The 24,628-nt window shown below is 35.5% G+C and overlaps 3 protein-coding genes and 1 pseudogene across 3 annotated transcripts; all 4 read left to right on the top strand.

The window, feature by feature from the left end:
* Positions 1–225: 225 nt before the first annotated feature.
* Positions 226–1,173, top strand: LOC101436273 (olfactory receptor 6K3-like). Its single transcript, XM_058275385.1, has one exon. The coding sequence runs from the start codon at positions 226–228 to the stop codon at positions 1,171–1,173; it is 948 nt and encodes a 315-aa protein (XP_058131368.1).
* A 2,636-nt stretch (positions 1,174–3,809) lies between these two features.
* LOC101429017 (very long chain fatty acid elongase 5-like) lies at positions 3,810–4,703 on the top strand (annotated as a pseudogene).
* A 3,609-nt stretch (positions 4,704–8,312) lies between these two features.
* Positions 8,313–9,284, top strand: LOC101435858 (olfactory receptor 6K3). The gene has a single exon (XM_004474260.3). It carries the CDS (start codon positions 8,337–8,339, stop codon positions 9,282–9,284), a length of 948 nt encoding a protein of 315 aa, XP_004474317.1. The 5' UTR covers positions 8,313–8,336.
* Positions 9,285–22,959: 13,675 nt separating this feature from the next.
* LOC101435429 (olfactory receptor 6K3-like) lies at positions 22,960–23,907 on the top strand. Its single transcript, XM_004474259.1, has one exon. The coding sequence runs from the start codon at positions 22,960–22,962 to the stop codon at positions 23,905–23,907; it is 948 nt and encodes a 315-aa protein (XP_004474316.1).
* Positions 23,908–24,628: the final 721 nt, after the last annotated feature.

The following is a 24,628-nucleotide window of genomic DNA, read 5'->3' as shown; positions in this document are numbered from 1 at the left end:
CTTCACAGATGAATTTCATAAACTGACATCTGTGCTTGGCACATAGTAAGCACTAAATGAATATCTGTTTAATGATGAATCAATGACTGAAACAAGGTAAACAGCCTGCCTAATGCATACTCTTCATCTGACTCTTAAATGAGCCATTAGATCTGATTTTTTATATTACATCTAAGATGTGATCTGTGACTTCTACCCACATCAGTTAAGTGTGCTGAGATTCAGATGAGACTTAATCAAAGTGCAACTGTGACAGAGTTTCTCTTCTCTGGATTTCTCCTGTTTAAAGATGGTAGCCTCCTCTTCTTCATTCCTTTGCTCATTATCTACATATTCATTGTCATTGGGAATCTCATTGTATTTTTTGCAGTCAGGATAGATACTCGTCTCCACAATCCCATGTACAATTTCATCAGCATTTTCTCATTTTTGGAGATCTGGTATACCACAGCCACCATTCCCAAAATGCTCTCCAACCTCATCAGTGAACAGAAGACCATCTCCCTGATTGGCTGCCTCTTGCAGATGTACTTTTTTCATTCACTTGGAAATTCAGAGGGGATTTTGTTGACCACCATGGCCATTGACAGGTATGTAGCCATCTGTAACCCTCTCCGCTACCCAACCATCATGACACCCCGATTGTGTGCCCAGCTCTCTGCAGGTTCCTGCATCTTTGGCTTTCTCGTGTTGCTCCCAGAGATTGCATGGATTTCCACACTGCCCTTTTGTGGCCCCAACCAAATCCATCAGATCTTCTGTGACTTTGAACCTGTTCTTCGCTTGGCCTGTACAGATACTTCCATGATTCTGATTGAGGATGTGGTCCATGCTATTGCCATCATCTTCTCTGTCCTGGTTATTGCCCTCTCTTATGTGAGAATCATCACTGTTATCCTGAGGATTCCATCTGCTGAGGGCCGCCAGAAGGCTTTTTCCACCTGTGCAGCCCATCTCGGTGTCTTTCTGATGTTCTATGGCAGTGTGTCCCTCATGTACCTGCGTTTCTCAGCCATCTTCCCACCAATTTTGGACACAACCTTTGCACTGATGTTTGCAGTCCTTGCTCCCTTTTTCAACCCTATAATTTATAGTTTGAGAAACAAGGACATGAAGATTGCAATTAAGAAGCTTCTCTGCCCTCAGAAGGTCTTAAATGCATCTGCAAACTAATGCTAGCTCATAAGCACTTCCCACTTTGGATGTTACTCTAACGTACTAAACCATAAAACTACAATATAATTCATTTACTGTCACACTGATATTTTGTGTTTTATACCCCAGAATTCCTTCCCATGTCTAAGAGTACATGTTTTTTCTGTTTATGTATATACAACTAAGATAGCAAGGACTACCACTCTAGATTTACTTAGATGAACACATAAGAGAAAAGAAATACAATGCTTAAGCTGTTGAATTATGCTCTTTATGAACACTAATTTTATTATGATAATAAATATTAAAAATAGCTACAGACTATAAAACGTGATGGCTAAGAGCATAAGATCTGTAGAAATATCAAGATCCATATTTGAGTACTACCACATGCTAACTTTGTAGCCTTGAGCAAGTTATTAATTAACCTCTGCATCTTGATTTTGTCATCTGTGAGTATAAAAGCAATAAAAAGCAGGGCTTGTTTTTTTTTAAAAAGGTAGGACTTTAATGGTTATTATAAAAATTAAATGAATTACTCTTTAGAGTTCTTAGCATAGTACGTAACACAAAACATGTGTATGTAAAATGTACACTTAAGAATACTTCATACAGTTGTTGTTTATAATGTTTTTGTTGCTTTTGTTTTTCCAGATGAAGTAGGATTCAACCTTGGTTTTATTTTGACTGTTAGGATTGTTTCAAAGCATTTGTTCTTTCAACCCTCTCTGCATACAGTTTTCTGATCCACAGTAATCTTGTTTTAATTTTTGTCCTCTTTGAAATGTGTGCTATTCGATGCCACCAGAAATTAATTTCCTAAAATGCAAGTTTAGACTTCTGTATTGGATGACAATTTAAACTCACATATCTAAATTTTCTTCCACCAAAAACCCTACTGAAATAAAGTCAGAACTTGATAAAGTTTTAGATGATGTAAGTGGTGAACAAAAGTTGAAGATAAAATAATAAAGAGTAATATATGCCTAAGGTTGTCCAAAGACCTATTCATGATGACTCCTTGAATGCCCTAAAATATCATATGTAACATTCTTTCAGGAAAAGAAAAAGTAAGCAAGTCTCTGTTTACTTAAGATGTCTAAAGTAGTAGATGAGTCTGTCTATTGAGTAACCTAGAAATTATGAAAGCTGTGTATTAAATGAGAAGTAGCAGTGGCACTAGAACAAACAAAAAACTAAATAAAAGAAAATCAAAATATTATTAGATCTTAAAACCACAAAAAAAGTGCCCTTAATTGACTCCAAACTTGAAGTATGAACGAAGTTGAGGGAAGTAGTAATCTGCCAGATTAGTATTGAAGAAAGAGGATAGAAAAGGCTAGCAATTAAGTGAATGGAATTCACATGAACTATGGGAAAACTAATCAAAGCTTAAAGAAGCAGATGTTGAGAGCCATGGTCTTCTTGAGATCTCTGGATGGAGGGAACGGAATCAAAATACCAATGGAATTTTCCAGCTCACAATGGACCTTTCCCACAAACTGTCTGTGTTCAGAAAAGGGCATGAAAAGTCAATCTGAGATACACAAACTAGAGAAATGATGAAAAACTCAGGTAACCTCAGGATGCCAAAACAAAAACAGGAAAATAAAACTTCTCCACACAACAGCAATCATCTATAGCTAACATTAGATGTCATGGAAGATATTTCCATATTTACTCTGAGCAACTAGAACATTGGCTCCTTGATCTTTTGTTCTTTTTTCAATGCATAATGTAATCTCTACTCCCCACCCCACCAGTCTCTCTCTCTCTTTCTGTCTCTCTCTCTCACACATACACGCTGCACACACACAGAATGCCTATTTTAATTACCTTAATTTTCTCTACACTTATGTTGTAAAAACATTGACTCTGTAAATAACATGACGCTATAATTAGTTGAAGGATTGTTGTAATTAAAGACAGACAAAAAGAAAAACAGAGAGAATGACAAAGAGATTTGGGAAATGAAAGCAAATGCTCTTTCATGAAATGAAGTAGCACTAATAAAATAACGAATTAAAACATTTATAATCTAAACTTCCAATGAGGCTTGTGAAAATAGTGTTTGTTAATAAATATTACTGGCAAATAAAATACAGGTTATAAAATAGAATGGAGATATTGAAGAATAGATTGAATACCGCAGAAAACACAAATAGTGATTTAGAAGATTACTATGCCAGAACTTAAAGGAAAGAGAAAAAGAATATATAAGATATATATTAAAAATTCTACATATCAAACATGTGGCTTTAGTAATTCCAGAAAGAAAGAAACAAAGCAGACAAAGGACAATTAGTAAATGAAATAAATGGCAAATATTCCTGAGCTAAAGAATCTTGAGCATAAAATAGATTAGCATAAAATAGCATAAAATAGATTGTTTCACATTAGGTCAAGTCATTAGAAATACAATTTGTCCTGCTGAATCTTTAAATTTCAAGAAAAAGTATGATAAATTAAATAAGGAAAATAGGCCACCAAGTTATTGGAAGAAAGTTAGACAAAACCCAAAGAGACACATCCCATCGCGGTGGTTCCTTGTTGCTGATTCCTCCCTCCAATATCCTCTTCTCTGTGTGACTGACTCTCTGCTGCCTTGCTGCTTCTCAAAGCCGCTGCTACCCCTTGCACCAAAAGGTTTTAAAATGGAAAATTCTGATGCATCATTTCGAACGTATTTCAAGGCATTGCTAGGCCCCTGAGATAGCAGAGTCAAAGGATGGTTCCTTCTGGACAATTACGTACCAACTTTTGTCTGCTCTGCCATATGCTTAGTAATTGTATGACTGGGATCAAAATACAAGGACAGAACAGCCATTTTCTTGCCGGGGAATTTTAGTGGTCTATGTATAACCCTGGACTCCCATTACTGTCTCTCTATATGTTTTGTTAGTTAGTGACAGGAGTATTGGAAGGCAAATGCAACTTCTATCAGGACACACACACCAGGGAGAGGCTGATGTGAAGGTTATAGGTGTGCTCTGGTGGTACTACTTCTCCCAGTTTATAGAATTCAGGGACACCTTCCTCTTCAGGGTCTTGCATGTGTATCACCACTTCCATGCTGAATTCCATGCTGAACACCTGGTGATTTGTGACGAGTGGGGTGCCCTGTGGCCACTCTTATTTTGGTGCCACACTTAACAGCTTCATCCATGTCCTCAAGTACTTGTACTATGCTCTGTCCTCTGCCCCTTCCATGTGTCCTTGTTTTTGGTGAAAGAAGTACGTCGCTCAGGGGCAACTGCTTCAGTTCGTGCTGACAGTTATCCAGAATCCCTGTGGTATCACCTGACCCTGTGCATTCTCTCTTGGATGGTTATATTTCCAGATTGGATAAATGACTTCTCTGATTGCTCTTTTCACAAACTTCTACTTTTAGACTTTCAACAAAAAGGAAGTCTCCCGGAGGAGAGACCACCTGAAGGACCATCAGAGTGGCTCCTGGCAGCTGTGAACAGACAAATCAACAGCTTTTCTCCCCTGGAAAATAATGTGAAACCAAGGAAACAGAAAAAGGACTGAAGACAAAGAACTGAAATCTCCAAACCAAGTCGGCTGACTATAAGCATAATACCAGTTGAACCTCGATGCTCATTAATAGCTGCTGTTGTCGCTAGCCTGGCCTACATAGCATGATTCATTTAGGACCTCTTTCTTCAGTTCAAAGCCCTTAGAATATGTAAACAGATTATACAAGTAGGCCTAAGATTTTTAATATTTCTGGGCCCAACCTGACTCCTGCACTAGACTGTGGACAGGGAGTATTGACTGTAGTGTACAGCACTGCTTAGCCTTATTAGTTACAACATGATAGGTGCTGAATTGTGATTTACAATTTAAAAACACTGTAATCCAAACTGTTTTTTTAAACTCTAGATTATGCATGTGATTGTGAATTTGTACAAGGTTGTTACTCTAGAGAAACACACATGCCTTAAAATTTAAAACAACAGGACCCAAAGCTGCTTAGTTTAAAGTAGGGTATGTTTCAAGTTTTTACTCATTTTAAAAGCTCTGTTTAAAAAAAATCAAAGCCTTGATTTATGAAACAACTAGCATGTGACTCATTATTTCAAGTAGCTTGTACATGTGAAATCAGAAAAGGCACCTTCAGTTTTTATAATAATGGCTTTAAATCAAGCAAGCTTAAATCTAGTGGAACAATCAGTTTTAACTTTTTAACAGATCTTAATTAATTAAAAAAATTTAGTGCCACTATTAATGTAAAGAAAGGTGTGGGGAGTGGGTAGGAGAATCTAAGGCAGTCTTGATGAAACTTAAATATGTATTCTTTGTCTTAATGATTTGAGGAAATGTGTAGCATGTCTAGGTCCTTATTAATTTCTGTAGTGCAAAGGGTTTTTAGACAGGAAACAAAGCTCATTTTGCTTTCCAGCAATGCAAGAGAGGATATATACTTTCCAAAAGAGATGATTGCTTAATTACCATTTGAACAATGAAGAGCTGGTTGTGTGAGTCCAAATTAGGACTGATTTCTGTACTGCTATCTGTTTTGACACAAACTTCCTTTTGAAGTTTGCTTAGTTTACCGAAATGAATAAAGGCAAAAAAAGGACCATAATGTTTTTGAAGGTAAAATTAAATAGATAGCTACAGCATAAGAAAACTTGGTAATTGGATTAAGCTAATTTGTTTAATGTAAATCTACTCATGCCTGCATTTTTTTCTGCTTCTGATAGAAAGATTTATTGTTCAGAACCATTTGCTTAAAACCAATATACTTCTTATTATAAAATCATGTCCTATACACTCGAGGCCATGGTCAAACAGATAACTATTGTACGTGTCAATTTTTTAAAGTGTTGAAATTTCGTCTCTGCGTACTTTCCCCATTGGGAAAAAAACATACATCGAACCACTCTTGACACATCTTAGAAGGTAATTGACATTGTATTAACTAATTGTTGGTCTGACATATTTGTAAATGCCAGTTTACCATGCTTTAGTTTTGCACATTCACATTGTAGGAAGCCCATTGGTTCTCTTTATTAGTCTTGTGGATTTTCTGTTTAGGAGTCACAGTATCTATTTACGTTTACCTTACAAACTCTAGAATGTGTATATTTGTAAATATATGGCTTCATTTCTAGGTATCAGTTTGCAGATGTCTTAACATATTTCAATACAGAAAATATAACGTTCACTACTATGCTGTCAAGAGTGTGCTTAGCTCATCTAAACATACCCATACTGTTAAATACTATTTAATTTTAATCTTTAAAACATTTTTGATTAAAAAACCCACAAAGAAAATACATCTTCCCATCAAGAACTTGACACATACTTCCAAGGAGAAGATAAGATAAAAGCAGCTAAATGTGAAAAACCAACTAAACAAAAAAATAACTGTTTTCAACATAGTGCAGTTTTGAGTCCATGGAGTATAGATAATACTTTGAAATAAATTTGGTAAAAATATGTGAGCTATTAACTGATCCAGAGAGATGTCAGCAAGGTCATTGTGAGTTTTTTAGGGTAGTCGAACCTTGCACAGGTTTACACGGAAAGGAAAAAAATTGATTTGTTTCCTCACCTTCTTCAATCTTGGCAAAAAATCTCCAATGGCATATTTATTTTCAATTAAATAATTTTTTAAGATTATCTTTCTGGTGTCAGTATATTCCTTTCAAGGCTATCTATAGCTGTGTGTTAAGGAGGGTAAGAAGGGCCAGGCCATGACAACACTGTTCTTTCCATGGTGACCTGGTAGACTCACAAGCAGCTGAAGTAATAATGATGGTGCCAGGGAAAGTAGCTTTCAATGTCAGGAAGTTGGATACAGTCAGGAAAAAAAAATGTTTACTCACAATACTGATTCCAAAATAGAATGAGAGGAGAACAATGCGGGGAAATATCTGCTAATTAACCTCATGAGGGAAGGCGATGATTTCCACAGAGGTAGGAGAGAAATCCCAGATGGCCCACGAACTCTTGTTCCCATTCCCTGGGATGCCTGGGGATGCCTACAAGTCCCCTTCTGGAGGGGCTGAAGGGGTAGCAAGGATGTGAAAGGCAGAGAGATGGAGGAGTCCCTGTGGTCTTAGGCACAGGTGAGTGCAGAAGACTAAGGCTAGGGGAGGAGGAATTCACTATTTATGAATAAGAATAAAAATGCCATAACCTAAAGCTTCCATTATTAAGTAATTTAGAAGGTTTAAGAGACAACGGGCAAGTTGAGGAGGAAGCTCTACCCTCTGGGATAGTGGGCATGAGTATATGTGAAAGAGGATGCCACATTTATAATGCCATCTTTTGAGAAGTTATTTAGTTCAGGCATGATTAGGACTCTTATTGTAACTTAACTGTAATACCTCCTTTTCCAAATAGTTCTTAATGTCTTTGCTTTCTTATCCATGCCTTCCTTGTGGGTTTAATCATAATTGCACCCAGCATCCTAGTTTCAAGTTAATTTATCTGAAGTCAGCCATTTTTTACATGGCAACCCTGTTTGTGATAGATAAACACCCTTTTAAGAAGTAACATGTCAGGTACCGTTCCAAGTCTTGCAGGCATTGACTTAATCCTACAGCATCCTTACTACTGCATCCCCATTAGATAAGGGACTATCATTAATCCCATTTTACAACTGAGTCATTGAGACCCTGAGGGGTTAAGTAAATTGCCAAAAGACACAGGTTAAAATAGGCTTAGTCAAGGTTCCAGTGTAGAACCTAGGTCTACATTCTAATTCCTTAGGAGACAGGTCTCCAGGAAGGATGTGCAAGACAGTCCAACTGAGTGGGGAAAAATAAAGTTTCTGTTAATGTTTACTTTATCCATACTTCTTACTTTTAGAATGTATTATTTTATAGCTTAACAAAGTTTTGTATTATGATATCAAAATATAGTATAAGCATCTAATTTATAAATTCTTATATTAAAGGTTAATTTAAACCTTTAATTTAGTTGTCTTATTCAAAACATTTGGAAACCACTATTTCTGTAGCTCTACTTCTAGAGGAGTAAGTGAGAAAAGAAGGAATATTTTCAATATGTACAATAGCCTGAAGTAAAAAAAAAAACAACAACAACATTTTCAAGTAATTCCTTAAGTGATTATGGTCTGTATATCCTATTCTTTTCTTTTCTACCTCCCTGAGAGCTGGTGTGCACACTCTCCTGCATTTATAGGTAGCTCTGCTGAGGATATGGAGAAAGGAAACCTATCAGCAGTGACTGAATTTATCTTCACTGGATTCCCCCAGCTCCAGGATGGTAGTCTCCTATACTTCTTCCCTTTACTTTTCATCTATACTTTTATTGTTATTGGGAACTTATTAATATTCTTTGCTGTAAGACTTGATACCCATCTCCACAACCCCATGTATAATTTCATCAGTATCTTTTCCTTTCTGGAGATCTGGTATACCACAGCCACCATTCCCAAAATGCTCTCCAACCTCATCAGTGAACAGAAGACCATCTCCATTCCTGGCTGCCTCTTACAGATGTACTTCTTCCATTCACTTGGAAATTCAGAGGGGATATTGCTGATCACCATGGCCATTGACAGGTACGTTGCCATCTGCAGTCCTCTTCGCTATCAGATGATCATGACACCCCGGCTGTGTGCTCAGCTCTCTGCAAGCTCCTGTATCTTTGGCTTCCTCATCTTACTTCCTGAGATTGTGATGATTTCTACACTGCCCTTTTGTGGCCCCAACCAAATTCATCAGATCTTCTGTGACTTGGTCCCTGTGCTGAGCCTGGCCTGTACAGACACTTCCATGATTCTGGTTGAGGATGTGATCCATGCAGTGGCCATCATAATTACCATCCTAATAATTGCCTTGTCCTATATAAGGATTGTTAGTGTGATCCTTAGGATTCCTTCAGCCGAGGGTCGGAAGAAGGCTTTCTCTACCTGTGCAGGTCATCTCACTGTTTTCTTAATATTCTTCGGCAGTGTGTCTCTCATGTATTTGCGTTTCAATGCCATTTACCCACCAGTTTTGGACACAGCCATTGCACTGATGTTTACTGTCCTTGCCCCATTCTTCAATCCCATCATTTATAGTCTGAGAAACAAGGAAATGAAGAATGCAATTAAAAAACTCTTCTGTCTTCAAAAGGCATTGAATATATGTGGAGGTTAATTCTGAGCCTCAGGTTCCCTTCCATTGTTTTAAATTCTCTCGACAGATTAGAATATGAAATTACCCTATACGGAGCTTCTTATCACACTGAAATTTCTGTCTGTTATCCTATTTTTCCCTATAACTAGGAAAGCACGCTGATGCTCTTAGTCTCATCGTTATGAAACTTCCTGGTTACATTATCGGGAATTTTATTATGTGGTTTTATTATGTGACTGAATAACTTTAGTTTCTTTCTACTGAAAATTAAAAAGAAGTGCCACTTTTGGGGGTTTGAATTGTAGGACTTGTTCTTCAGATGCCGGGCATGTGCTCAGAGGTATTATTTCTCCATAAAGTAGTGGGTAATAGGTAAAAGGTGTTTTTGGATTATGAATCATGGATTACCTGATTGGGTTTATCCAGGAGTAGATATGTAAGAAAAAGTCAAAGTGATGTTTAAGTTAGTAAATTGTACATTTATTTTTAGTTTCATAACTAACTCTTCATTAGAACAGCATGTATATACATTTAGTAAAGAGTAAGTAAATTGTTAAGATTAGCAGATAGATGTGTTTGAAAGAAAACTTCAATATAGAAAATGATTTGCAAAATATACTTTAGTAAACAGAGATATGAATTTTAGATATTGTTTGCCTTTCTAGAGCTAAGCATTTTCACTTTCAAAAGGCTTCTTTGCAACTACTGAATGATAGTTTAAAAAATAGGATTCATTTACATTTCATAATAAATAATTCTAAAACCTTTCTTATCTTTGTCAACCAACTATCATTGTCTTAATATAATTTTTATCATAGCTTATGCATAACCATTATAATAATAATTGTAATTATTCTTAGGAGGTAAGAGGATTGAACTCTGTACCTTATATGTGGGAAGCAGGTTCTCAACCACTGAACTACATCCCTACCCAATGAGAGTGGGTTTTTTTGTTTGTTTGTTTTTAGGAGGTACTGGGCATTGAACGTGAGACCTCATACATGGGAAACAGGTGCTCAACCACTTGAGCTACATCCACTTCCCTCATTATAATTATCTTTTATAAAACACAAATATGACATTGACATGATGTTAGCAATTGTATATCATGTGCTTAACTTCCTCAATAAGTCCAATAAAATGACCAAAGCCAAGTTCAGACTAATAACTGTATAGGACTTAACCCCAAAAGGACAATAATGCCCCATTTTCTATTAAGTAATCTAGTTGTACTTCTATCAATATATTAATGCAAACAAGCAAAATGCAAAATATCCCTTCCAGTATACATCATTTTCATCTCTCTGTTAAACAATCAAACAACTGTATCAGTGCTGAGAAACAGGGAAGGATGATTTCAATGGACAAATCTGAATAATTCCCTGTAGTGCAGACGAAATAAATTTCAAGGGAATTCAATTCAAGCAAGAGAAAGTCTTATTTTGGAAATAGTTTGAAGTAAATTTTCAATATAGTGTTGGAAATCTCAAGCTTGGACCAAGTTATACAGTGATTTTAATAGACATAGGTTGAGAGATGGGGGATAAATGGCTATCTGAAATTTTTTTGTTCATCAAGTGGGTAGCCTAATAATCTGTACCCTAGTCTTTATTTAATGAATGGCTTGTTAAGTAAAGCCAGGACATCTAGTTATAAAAAACCTTGGTTCAGTCTTCCACAGCCAACAGAGGAAAAATGTATAATACTGATTGTCTGTAGTAGATCTTGGTTACTCTGCTAGCTGTGCCTATTCTTATTATAAGAATCAGAACTCTCACAAAACAAACAAACAAAAAACCATAAAATTAAAGGGGCTCCTGATACAGGCAGCTGGGAATAGGGAGGGTGCCTTTTGACAGAATTACAAATTTCTACACTGCATGGCATTTGAAACTGTACCCATTTATTTTTTAATACAATGCATATTAAAACTAGAGAAAACAAAACAAAAACAGGCAAATAAAGAAAAATTCTACCAATGCAAACCCTTCTTGACCAAGTTTTGTACAGCAGAGTTTCATGGTGGCCTCCCCAGGAAATATGTATTAATTTTTAATCAGCAACCAGAATTCAAAAGGAAAAGGCAAACACTCCTAAATTTCCAGAGGCATGGCTTTGAGAGGAAATGGACTAGGGGGAGAATCCATGGGAGTCCAACATTCACTTCAGTGAAAAACTAACTGCAGGACCTGTACTCAAGAGTATATCCACATAGAGTGTCAAAATAATCTAGGAAAAAAAGAAGGAAGGAAGGAAGGGAGGGAGGGAGGACGGAGAGAAATAAGAAAAGAGGAAGGGAGGGAGAGAGGAAGGAGGAAATTTTCCTTTCCCTTTTGTTACTAAAAGATGTCTGGAAATCATACACAACTCTTACACAATCCAACCAGAATAGTCCTTCCATAAGGATTAGTAAATGGAAAAATTGCCAAATTTAAAAACTAGTTTTTGAGGTGATGCTATTTTATAGCTGAATGAAATCATTAAAATTTACAGTGACCTTAAGGGCTCAGTGATTAGTTTAGATCCCTAAAAAAACTTTTTTAAAAAGCATACAGCAATTAAAGCAATGTAAGAGAGATAGGTGCTTTCCTTAGGTTCAAACTCTCATTACCTGTCTGGAAGGCCAAACCCAAGGTAACGTACCCTTAAATATCACAATAATTTATAAAAGGGCGAGTACATCATTTAGGCATTTAAAAATATTGTAAAACAATCAAAAGAAGGAAAACCCAAGAATAGTTCATTTGCAAAATTTATTTTTGACAAGAAAAATTTAGTTTGCTAGATCTTTAAAAGTGATATATTCCATAGAACATGAAACTCTTGTATAATTTGCCTCATAAGATTAAGATGTGCAACACCTACCCACCAGTTCATTGGACTCACCCAGGACAACTAACCAAAGGATGATGATGGACAATGCCTATCCCTGGCAGTAAAGAGTGTCTGCAACTGCAAGCAATACAGTCCCATCCATCTGCCCCTTGGGATCTAAGCCCTCTCTCAATTGGAGACAATGTGGGAATGAATCCCACAAATCTTCAAGATTGAGGAATGAACAAACATAAGGGGTGAAAGCAGCTATGGACTAAAGTAGACCTATGATTATTCTAGCAGTGGAAGAACTTGTATCATTGATATAAAAGCAGTGCACCAGAGATTCTGAGGGGAGGGAGAGGGAAGAATAGGCATAACACGGGGTCATTTGGGGGACATTGGAATTGTCCTGCATAATATTGCAATGACGGAGACAGGCCATTATGCATTTTGTCAAAACCTATAAAATTATAGGTACAAGGTGGCAAAATGTAAGCTGTAATGTAAACTATAGTCCTTGGTTAGTACAATGTTTCAATATGTATTCATCGATTCTAACAGGTGCACCACACTAATGAAAGACGTTGTTAATCTGGGAAAGTGTAGGATATATTTTTGATGTAACATTTATGTAATATAAAGCTTCTTTTAAAAAATGTAAATTTCTGTCTCCTGACACATTTAAAAAGATGATTTCTAGAATAAGTGACCGAGTAGGTTATATTATATATATATTTAGTTTGTTTGAAAGGTACATATGCCCTCATCAAATACAGTGATTGTGTCTGTATGTGTGTGTAAATACATAGTAATATGTGCCATTTTGTATATATATTTGTCTGACAATTCTACATTAAAATCTGCATTTTCAGATATATGATGTTACAGTTGGATAGGACTTTTAATAATCTAAAAATGAGTGTAATTCTCTGAATAAGAGCAAATATTTGAAATAGACTCAACTAAGAAACAAAAATACTTTCACAAAAATAATTTAAAATATTCCTAATTTGAGTCAGAAATTAAATCAAAGAGAACATGTTTTTTATTAGAGAAATTGTAGGTTTACAAATAATGTGGAAAATACAGAGTTACACATACCCTCGCACTGTTAGCATTTTGGGATAGTGTGGTACCATTGTTACAACCAATGAAGGAATATTATCATTGTACGATTTACTGTAGTCCATAGTTTCCATTAGGGTTCACTGTTTGTGTTTTAGAGTCATATGTTTTTAAATTTTTTCCATAACATATATACAACCTAAAATTTTCCTTTATCCACAAATATATAACTCAGTGCTGTCAATTACTTCACAATTTTGTCCTATCATCACCACCGTTCATTATCAAAACTTTTTCATCACCCCTAAAGATGTTTCCTAAATTACTCTGTCATTTCTTCTTTGCCCCATTGGTTGTTTAAGAGTACATTATTTGATTTCCACATATTTGTGAAGTTTCCAGTTCTCCCTTTGTTATTAATCTCTGGCTTCATTCCATTGTGGTCAGAGAAGATACATTATATGATTTGAATATTTTTAAATTTATTGAAACTTGTTTTGTGACCTAACACATTGTGTATTCTGGAGAATGAGCCATGTGCACTAAAGAGGAATATGCATCTTGCTGCTGTTGGGTGAAGTTTTCTGTATATGTCTGCTTGGTCTAGTTGGTTTAGAGCAGGGGTTCTTAACCTTTTTTGGTCTATGGACCCCTCTGCCAGTCAGGTAAAAATTGTTACTAAGTCCACACTATACTGTGTATTATTTAATAAATATATCACCACCGCACTAACATGTCCCCTCAAGAATAATGTTTTTTGAATTTCATTTCAAGCTCACAGACCCCTTGTTAAGAATCCCTGGTTTAGAGTATTGTTCAGGTCTTCTGTGCCATTATTGATCTTCTGTCTACATGTTCTGTCCATTATTGAACATAGTATATTGAAGTTTCTTAATATTAATGTAGAACCATCTATTTCTTTCTTCAAATCTGTTAATATTTGCTTCTATATTTTGGAGCTCTGCCATTATGTGCATAGATATTTATAATTGTTGTGTCTTGTTGTTGAATTGACCTCCTTATCAATATATCATGATCTTTATCCCTCATGTTTTTTAAAATTAAAGTCTCTTTTATCTGATATTAGTAGGGCTATATTAGTGTAATTCTCTTTTGGATTCTGTTTACATGGTATATAGTTTTCCATCCTCTCGCTCTTAACCTACATGGGTATTTAAATTTAATATGAGTCACTTGTAAACAAACAACATACAGTTGGGTCATGCTTTTTAAAATCTACTCTGCTAATTTCTGCTTTTTGAGTGGAGTGTTTAAATCATTTACATTTAAAGTTACTACTAATTATGAAGGACATTCTTCTGCTATTTGGTATTTTCCTATTTGGTTTGTAAGTCTAATGCATTGTTTGTCCCTCAATTCTTCCATTAATACCTATTTTATATTTAATTTTTTTGTATTGTAGCATTTTGACTCTCTTCTAAATTTATCTTTATATATTTTTCATATATTTTCTTTGCGGTTATCATGTGCCTCAAAATTTTAACATCTTGTATCTATAACATTCACATTTGATCCAACCTTTTTGTTGTACTCATTACAAATTTTATCTTCATACATTTTATATCCCAAATCATAGACTTATCATTAATTTTATGTATTTGCATTTTAGAAGCTGTAAGTAGTAAACAGTAGATTTACATACTAATAAATACAATAGTATTGGCATTTATGATTACCCATATGGTTATCTTTCCAGAGTTCTTTATTTCTTTTTTTAAAAGATTTATTTACTATTTATTCCTCTCCCCTTCCCGCCCCCCCACCCCAGTTGTCTGTTTTGTGTGTCTATTTGCTGCGTCTTCTTTGTCCGCTTCTGTTGTTGTCAGCGGCATGGGAATCTGTGTTTCTTTTTGCTGCATCATCTTGTTGTGTCATTTCTTTGTGTGGGTGGCGCCATTCTTAGGCAGGCTGCAATTTCTTTCGCGCTGGGCAACTCTCCTTACGAGGTGCACTCCTTGCGTGTGGGGCTCCCCTATGCGGGGGACACCCCTGCGTGGCAGGGCACTCCTTGCGTGCATCAGCACTGCACATGAGCCAGCTCCACACAGGTCAAGGAGGCCCAAGGTTTGAACCACAGACCTTCCATGTGGTAGACAGACACCCTAAACACTGGACCAAGTCTGCCACCCTTTATTTCTTAATTCCACCTTGATCCACTGTCTAGTGTCCTTTCCTTTCAGTCTGAAAAACTCCCTTTAGTATTTCTAGTAAGGTAAGTCTAAATGTGATGAGCTTCATCAGCTTTTGTTTTTCTGTAAAAATCTTAATTTTTCCCTCATTTTTGAAAAACAGTCTCACCAGATGTCAGATACTTCCCTGGCAAATGTTTTTTTTCAGCACTTTAAATATTTCTTCCAATTGCCTTCTTGACTTCATGGTTTCTGAAGAGAAATTGGCACTTCTTATTGTGTCTCCCTTGTGCATAACACATTGCTTTGCTCTTGCAGCTTTCACTATTCTTTCCTTCTGTCTGGTTTTCAATAGTTTGACAACTATGTGTCTGAGCATGGTTTGCTTTGTGCTTATCCTATTTGGGTTTAATTGGACTTCTTGAATCTGATTATCCAGGTCTATAATTACATTTGGGATATTTTCTGCCATTATTTGTTTGAATATACATTCTTCCCCTTCCTCTCTTTTCCTTGTGGGATTCCTATAACACAAATATTGGCAGGCTTGATCATGTCCCACCTGTCTCTTAGGCTCTGTTTTCTGTTATAAATTAATTTTTCTTTCTGTTTCTCAGTCTGAATCATTTCAGTTGTCTTATCTTTTAGATCACTGATTCTTCTGCTAGCTCCAATCTGCTGTTGAAACAGTGTAGAGAATTTTAAATTTCATTTATTTTCTTCTTCAACTCTACTATTTCTGTTTGTTTCCTTTTAAAATTTTGAGATTTTCATATTGTTCTTTGTTTTCCTGATATCCTTTAGTTCTGTTTTGTGTTTTCCTTTACCTCCTTGGGCATAGTGAGGATCATATTTTTAAAAAGTCTTTGTCCAGTATGTCCAAAGTCATTTTATTTGTTAATGGTTTCTGAATTTTTATCTTATTCCTTTGGATGGGCCATTTCATGTTTCTTTGCTTGCCTTGTAATATCTATGTTGTATACTGTAAATTTTCAAGTATTAACTCTAGGATTTAGCCCCTGAGCTTTCTGCTCCTGCTTGTGCCAGGAGCTCACAAAGAAAAACAAACTAATGCAAAAATACTTCTATCAATCTTTGCAAATTGGTTCTGCTTTGGCTGGTGCTCTCCTTAAGAGTTTAGCCCTCTTATCAAGATCTGCCCAATGTGAGAGTGAAGTGCAGGGTCGTCTCTGCCTTTCTGTGCCTGTGACTTGTCCTGGACTTGCATTTGCCCGTGGCATTAAGAATTCCCCAGGTTATAGGAATTCAAATGCCCCCTCTACTCCTAACGAAATAGACTCTCTCCCTTTCCTGTATTATATGATGTATTGCAGGGAATCTTTTGACTGAGACCATTTTGACTTAATTGGGTCTTAAAATCCTTTAGCTGACTGCAAGCTGCTTCTGCCTACTGGGCAACTTTTGGTGGAGTGAGCCTCCACTTTTGGTGGAGAGGAGTATCCTGCCTTGGTCTTTTAGGCTGCTGCCTGATTCTTTGGCACCAATATCCAGGTACCTCAGTATGTGTATTTGGGTCTGCTCCCTCCAGAACAGGACCAGGGTCCCACAATGGAAGGACAGACTGTCTCCACACTGTGTGGGGGAGAAGATGAGGAAGGGGCCATCAAGGGTAACCTGAGTGTCTCCTACTATTTTTAAAGCTGTGTTTTCTTGATTTGTCACTTGCACAGTTACTGCAATCTTTTAACAGTTTTCGGAGTTTTGAGGGAGATGGCTTTGTCAGTTTTTGCTAGTTCTGTGAGGGAATGGTGCCGTGAAGCATCTTACCCCACCATCTTGGTTGACTGGAAGTCCAGAGAGAATTTTGTTTTTTGTTGAGAGAAGATACATGTTTTAATAAAATAGAAAATAGAAAATCCTGTTACTACTCTCTCACAAATTACTTAAGTTCATTCATTTCAAAATTTCTAATAACTAATCAGCAAATATCTATAAGTATGCATTTTATACAAGTTGCTATCCTAAGTGTTGTGGAGGTACAAGGAAAACCAAGAGATAATCCTTTCACTTAATGAAATATATTTTGGAATGAAAGCACACAATTTTAAGTGCTAATATTAACACATGACAATATATGTTAAGGACCGCTTGAATAACATATTCAGGGTGTGCTGTAGGATTTGAGAAGAGAGAAGTTTGAATGCACCTACTGCAGTTGCAGGAGGCTACATGGAAGAAAAATTCCTTGTACTAGGTAATGTAGGATGAGTAAGAATTATTTAAGTGGAGAAATTGTAGAGAGGCCAGCTAGGAATCACTAGAGGAAGAATTTGATGCATCCAGAGGAACTGGAGGATACTGAAAAGTTCCAGAGCACTGGAATTGGACTTGGGCAGTGTTGAATATAGAGTTAAGGAGTTCAGAGCTAATCTTACAAGCAAAAGAGTCCATGTTACTTTTGAGAAAAGAATGATATGGTGAAAGGGTATTTGAGGAAATTTATTGTGACAAGTTAATAGGAGACTTATAGGATGTCCTGAAAGTGAAGGTGGTCTAGTTCACCATTTTTCCAAAGTAGATTTTTTTTTTTCTTAATTAGAGCAGTCACAGGATTACAGAAAAATCATGTAGGAAGAACAGAGTCACCACATACCACCACCACATGCACACACAGTTTTCCCTATTAACATTTTAAATTAATGTGATAACTTTGTTATAATTTTTGAAACAATATTATCATAAATATACCATTAAGTATAGTCTGTGTATTTAGTGCTCACTGTTTGTGTTGTATGGTTCTATGGGGTTTAAAAACTTTTTTATAGCAGAGATTTTTAATGAGATAAAAGACATTAAATACTAGAAAATCAATTTATAGAACTTATTAATTTCTCAATTATCTTTGTTCATAATGATATAAATGAAGATAACTTGAACCAAGTCACTGTGGTGAGAAACTGACATATTTTTAAAGCAGTTTTATTGAGATATATTCACATTCCATACAACCCATACAAAGTGTACACAATCAATAGCTTTTAATATAATCACAGAGTTTTGCATTTATCACCCCATTTAAATGCATGAAATGTATCAGTCTGTGAAGGCTAAATTCGTGATAAATAAAATTAATTACAGAATATGAAATTTCAATGGATGAAATAATAGCAATTGAATACTGCAGAAAAGTGAACTAAGAACTTAGAAAATTTACCTGAGAAAATATAAAAAATAACTCAGGAAAAATAAGGAGTCATGTAAGTTTATGATATCAAAATTAAATGCTAGAGATGCAATATTAATGAAATAAAAATTCCAAAGAGAGAACAGAACAGATTGAGAAAAAACTAAAAATTGCTGCCATAGATATAATTGAAGAAAGATGTGAGCTGTTAGATCAAAAAAAGCATGCTTTGTACCAAACAGAACAAGTAGAAAGAGGTCCATTCTTTGATGCAGTGCAATGAACTTTTTTTTATTTGGAAGAATTAAAATCAGATAAGCATTAAGGCAAAGAATAATTCACTCCCTGGAAATTAAACAATAATAACAATAAAAAGTAAACAAAAAAATTATTTCTCTTCCTAATCAAAGTAGAATGTGTTTTGTTAGACCTACTCTTTCACTGAGAATTACAAGAAATCTGAATGAAATATTTTTTAAAACTGTCTGAAGTATTGTACAATCCTTAAGGCAGAAGTGACATAAGGGCCAAGATCTTTGAAATAAGGAAACATTTGAGTTTAGCATTCAGCCTTATGCTTCCCTGAAGATATTCGCCTATTTCTAAATGGCATTTTATATGGGGGAACAGTGAAGAAACTATACTGAAAATGAAGTCCAAAAGACTGAAAAACTAAAGAGATAATTAGGAAGGCCCAGAAACTTGAGAAGCAGGGAAAAATTTGTGGTGATATGCACCAAACAACAAATGATTTTGTAAGTTTGCCAGGCTATCAGTGGAAAGCCAAGAGGGGCCCCTTTCTTTCAGTAAACCATGGGGAAACAAACTAGCATTTACAATTCCACAAAATGGCATTTAATTTAAAATTTACTTGATAAACTGGGAAACAAAGCTTAATGACCAAAACTCATGAAAAAACAAAGACATCATAATAGACATAGAAATAGATATTGGAGTTATCAGATACGGACTTTAATTTGGAATTGAGAATGTAGAAGACAAAACGAAGAATTTCAGCATTAAATTGGAATATAAAATAATGAATGAAATGAAAATTCTAAAACTGAAAATTGCAGTAACTGAGAAGTCAATAGATGTCTATAATAGCATAGTAGACAGAGCCAAAGAAAGTATTAGTGAACACATACAATTAATGAATACATATTATTTTCTAGTAATAACATTTAAAGAAATTAAATGTTCCAATTAAATGTCAGGCTTGCTTTTAAAATCTTTATGCTGGGAAGTGGATTTGGCTCAATGGATAGGGCGTCCGCCTACCACATGGGAGTTTTGACGTTCAAACCCAGGGCCTCCTGGCCTGTACAGTGAGCTGGCATGCATTTGCCCACTTTTCCATTTATGAAAAAGTCAATAAAATATTTTATCAATTAAAAATTTTTAATCAATAAAAGCACAATTATGTTTTCATTTTAAGGGGAAATTTTGTCTTTTAAATATTTAGAAAGCCAACTTTCTCTCCTTTTTCATGGTTTTATGGCTTTGTCTTGAATTATATTTATAAAAGTAGAACCCTAAATTTTCCTCCAATTGCTCTTTTTTTCTTCTATCAGTTCTCTAATTTTTTTGGAGGCAATTTTTGGATATGGTGGGAGGTGAGCATTTTTAAAAATATATTTAAAATTTATTTTTAAGGAGGTAAGGATTTAACATTTTTTGTTTTTGATGGATTCCTGCATATGCCAGGATCTTATGTTAAATATATCACACACACCCATGGTAAAAATAGCAGCTTTTTATTATAATAAAATCTTGTTTTTTTTCCTATTTGTCCCTGGATTATTTGTTCTGATCTATTTTATTGGTCTAGTCATGTCCTTATACTATGTTGATTGGAAAGTTGTAGCTTTAGGATAAGTTTTACTATCTAACAGTGAAAAGTTTTCTCTCAGTGATCTTCAGTTTTCTACTTTTTTCTTGACTATTTTCTAACGTTTACTCTGTCATATGAACTTTTAAATTATTTTGCCTAGTTGCTCATCATACCACCAGAAAACAAGAAAACCTACTCAGTTTGTTTTTGAATGGCAAAATATTTATTACACTAGAGGTATTAATATTTTATGGTAGTTTTCCATAAGGGGAAGAATTCAATTTCAAATGGTACCTTATTATGGCCATAAAGTTCCTGGAGCTATTTCCTCATGTCAGAGAAGTGAGAAAATTGAGAAAAATTCATAGGAAGTTAAGGTGATGATTGGGGAAAGGAAGTGCTACATAAAAGGCACAAATTTTTAATTCATAATGCAGTGAAAAAGAGGAAATATAAAAAATTCAGCAGAATCAATATGAGTAATTTGAAGCAGAGCCCTGTGTGTATTATTTAGAGTGAAAATTTGACATCTGTCCCACTTCTTCAGCATTGGCTCAACTTTCCAACTGACATTTTAATTGAAATACATTTATTTATAATGCAGTCATTTATTCATAAACTCAACATGTTGTCTGTAAATCGCCTGACATATTGTCCCATTTCTTGTGTTTACATAAGAAGGATGGGGTCCTTTCAAGACTCTTTTTTTTGTACGAAGTCTCCCAACTCCTAGACAGAAAGTCGCTGGATAAATGATGATGATGATGAAGAAAGAGTTAACAATGTTTGAAAGCACACGAAAATCTTCCTTTGGTAATAACTCCCCTTTGACCTGGAAATCTAATAAGATAAGAGTTACAGAGAATAACTCTTTGCTAATTAACCCCTTGAGGGAAGTGCCTGCTTTCTACCCATTACTATGGGACGTTTCCTCAGTGGAGTGCACCTCCTTCTGGCATTTTCCTCAGAAACCAAAGAGAATGCAATAACTCCCCTTCTAGAGGGTTAAAGGATATTTAAAAATGCAGAAACCCTGGGAAAGATGTGAGCCCTTCTGGTCTTTGGCACAGGTAAGTTTAGGTTCATTGAGTTCCTGGGAGAAATCATCCATTGCCTATGCTTAGACAAAGAAGCTCACACTCTAAAGATTCATTTAATGAAAATTTGGAGAGGCTTGAATTTTGGCAGAAGACTAGGAATAGGGTTCTGAGAAAGTCCATCTCTGGAATTTGGACTGTGTAGATTTAAACTTGGAAAAATCAATCTGTTTTTCCAACCCTAATAGGTTTCTTCTTAGAAGTGGAATTTTATACTAGCTCTTTATATTCCTGACTTTTTTTTCTGGGTTTAATTATGGTTGCAAATTTGATCCAAGTTTGTTCAATTATAAGAAACTACCTTCAAGTACCTAGTACAAGCCAGGAATTTTGAAAAATAAAAGACTTATCCTGCACTAATAAGGGTTCATAATCTAGAGAAAGTGAGCAAATAAAAAGATTGTTACTATACCACTTGGTAAGGATTATAGCAGAGGCTTTCTGGAGAACACACAGATAATAAAGCTGTGTGTGTGTGTTTGTGTGTAGGAAAGATAGCGAAGCTAAAGAGCTGTTAAAAAGCTTTTAAAGGAGGCAATGGCTGAGCTGAAACTTGAAGGAAGCCAGGGAATTTTTCAGTTGAAGAAGAGTAAGAGGACCTTCCAAGAAGAGAGTTAGCATTCAAAAAGGTAATGATTGAAGAGTTAGTGCAGTGAACTCTGAAAACTGTCTATAATATAGCATGAGAGAATGGCAGACAGGGAATATTGAATATGTGGGTCTAAATTTCATAAGATATAATGTGCTGATGGTAGAGGTTTAGAAATACTATGGGGAAAGATGAGTTCACCCACAGAGAATGTGGGAAGATGTGAGATTGGGATCACAGCTGGGATATAGAATACATACCCATCTACAAAATTTGTAAAAGGTGAGTCCATAACATATAAAATAGAAAATCAATAACATGAAATGACAGAACAACTCAGAGTAAGTTTTGTATAGGTAGAAGGCAAATCTGGAGAGATTAGTTTCATTGAGACGAAACACTCAAGGTGAATAAATCAGCAGTTTTGGATACTAAAGAATAATCATAACATTTTTCATTACTTTAGTAATTAGCATGTCATTGATAAATAGAATAGAGTGGTTTCTATATAAAAGTAGGGAAAGAAGCTAGGCCGCAAGTGGGTAAGGAATGAACTAGATCTAAAGGAGATTATTTATATTATTCTTTCAGAAATCTAAATTGAATGATAACAACTAATAACCACTAATCACTTAGTACTAATCATTTTCATATGTTAATTAAATACAGCAGCTCTGTTAGATAGGCATGTCTACAGAGGAAGAAGCAGTGGCTCAGAGATATATAAATCACCCAACTGATAAGAAAGAGAATGAGTTTGCAAGCTTATGATACATTATTTGAGTTCAAACTTATAGTTATTATGGTATTCTGTCTTCCAGAATTAGAAAAAAAAAGATTATGAGGTATAAACAAAATATTAGTTATTTTGAATCTCGAAAGGTTCATAATACAAAATTTCAGGTAATTGAAATAAATTTAAGCTTATACTGTATTAATTTTCTTCTCTGTTAGTTGTGTGTGCCTTCTCCCTCATTCACAAGTATCTTTGCTGGGGATATGGAGAGCAGAAACATATCAGGAGTGACTGAATTCATCTTCATTGGGTTTCCTCAAATCCAAGATGGTAGCCTCCTGTACTTCTTCCCTTTACTTTTCATCTACATCTTCATTGTCATTGGGAACTTAATGATCTTCTTTGCTGTAAGGTTGAACACCCATCTCCATAATCCCATGTATAATTTCATCAGCATCTTTTCATTTCTGGAGATGTGTTACACCACAGCCACCATCCCTAAGATGCTCTCTAATCTGATCAGTGAACAAAAGACCATCTCTTTCATTGGTTGCCTCTTGCAAATGTACTTCTTCCACTCACTTGGAAACACTGAAGGGGCCTTGCTGACTGTCATGGCCATTGACAGGTATGTAGCAATCTGCAACCCACTCCACTACCCGACCATCATGATCCCCAGGCTCTGTGCTCAGCTTTGTGCAGGGTCTTGCATCTTTGGTTTCCTTATCCTTCTACCTGAGATTGTGTGGATTTCTACCCTCCCCTTCTGTGGCCCTAACCAAATTCACCAACTCTTCTGTGATTTCACCCCTTTATTGAATTTGGCCTGTACAGATGCCTCTGTGATCCTGGTGCAAGATGTGGTACATGCTTTTGCCATTCTAGTAACAGCTCTGATTATTTCTCTTTCTTACATCAGAATTATTATTGTGATCTTTGGCATTCCTTCAACTGAGGGCCGCAAAAAGGCTTTCTCTACCTGTGCTGCCCACATCGCTGTCTTTCTGTTGTTTTTTGGCAGTGTAGCCCTCATGTATCTTAGATTCTCTGCTACTTATACACCATTCTGGGACACCATCATTGCTCTGACCTTCTCTGTACTTGCTCCCCTTTTCAATCCCATTATATATAGCTTGAGAAATAAAGAAATGAAAGATGCAATTAAGAAGCTCCTTTGCTCTCATAAAGTTTTTGATGTATCTGGGAGGTAATTTTGGCTACAGGTCCTTATACAAATGGAATCTCTTCTCAATACATTAATCACTACAGGGAATAGACTTTAAAATAATTATACAGTTTGTCTAATTTTCTTCCCACAAGTTGGTGAATAGACTGGTAAAGAAAGTCTCTGGATTTACAAAGATGACAAAGTAATACTTCCTCTCCCTCCTTTCCAGAAGCAATTAAATATATATACTTTTGGTTCTCTATTTTTATTTCTTTGTTTTAAATTTAATCTAATATCTTAAATATCAAGCTTGAATATTAATAAAATTCATAGTTATTATCATTAATACTCAACTTCTTTCACATCTTAGATACCTAATCTATGTCCTTAAACAGCACATGTGGTCCAATGAGAGTACATGCAAACGTTTCATGATACGAAGATGATTTGTAAAATGCAAGTAAGAAAGATACTGGATGTTAAGCAGAAACAAGATTTACTGATACCCAAACTGCAGACTTTATTCCCCAGCTCTGCTTTTCTGTTTGCCACACTGATTTTGTAAGATGCATACATTGGTGTGCTCTGGGTGTGATGCTATCATCATCATGGATATCAGGGACTGCATTTGATATTGATTTAACTACTGTAGAGAGAAAATTAGTAGATCAGAATCTTACTCTTGGGTACATCCAGTCTTATGTAGAAACAATGGGATAGAGTGTTAAGACATAATACATATATATATATATATATAATTTAGA

This window comes from Dasypus novemcinctus, chromosome 13 (genome assembly GCF_030445035.2).
Source record: "Dasypus novemcinctus isolate mDasNov1 chromosome 13, mDasNov1.1.hap2, whole genome shotgun sequence".
Taxonomy (NCBI): Eukaryota; Metazoa; Chordata; class Mammalia; order Cingulata; family Dasypodidae; genus Dasypus; species Dasypus novemcinctus.
Note: the sequence above shows the minus strand (reverse complement) of the source record. Positions and strands in the feature narration are given on the sequence as shown.

Coding starts and splice junctions, on each gene's coding strand:
- LOC101435858 (XM_004474260.3), top strand. CDS start 8,337: ATGGAGAAAGGAAACCTATCAGCAGTGACTGAATTTATCTTCACTGGA.
- LOC101435429 (XM_004474259.1), top strand. CDS start 22,960: ATGGAGAGCAGAAACATATCAGGAGTGACTGAATTCATCTTCATTGGG.
- LOC101436273 (XM_058275385.1), top strand. CDS start 226: ATGAGACTTAATCAAAGTGCAACTGTGACAGAGTTTCTCTTCTCTGGA.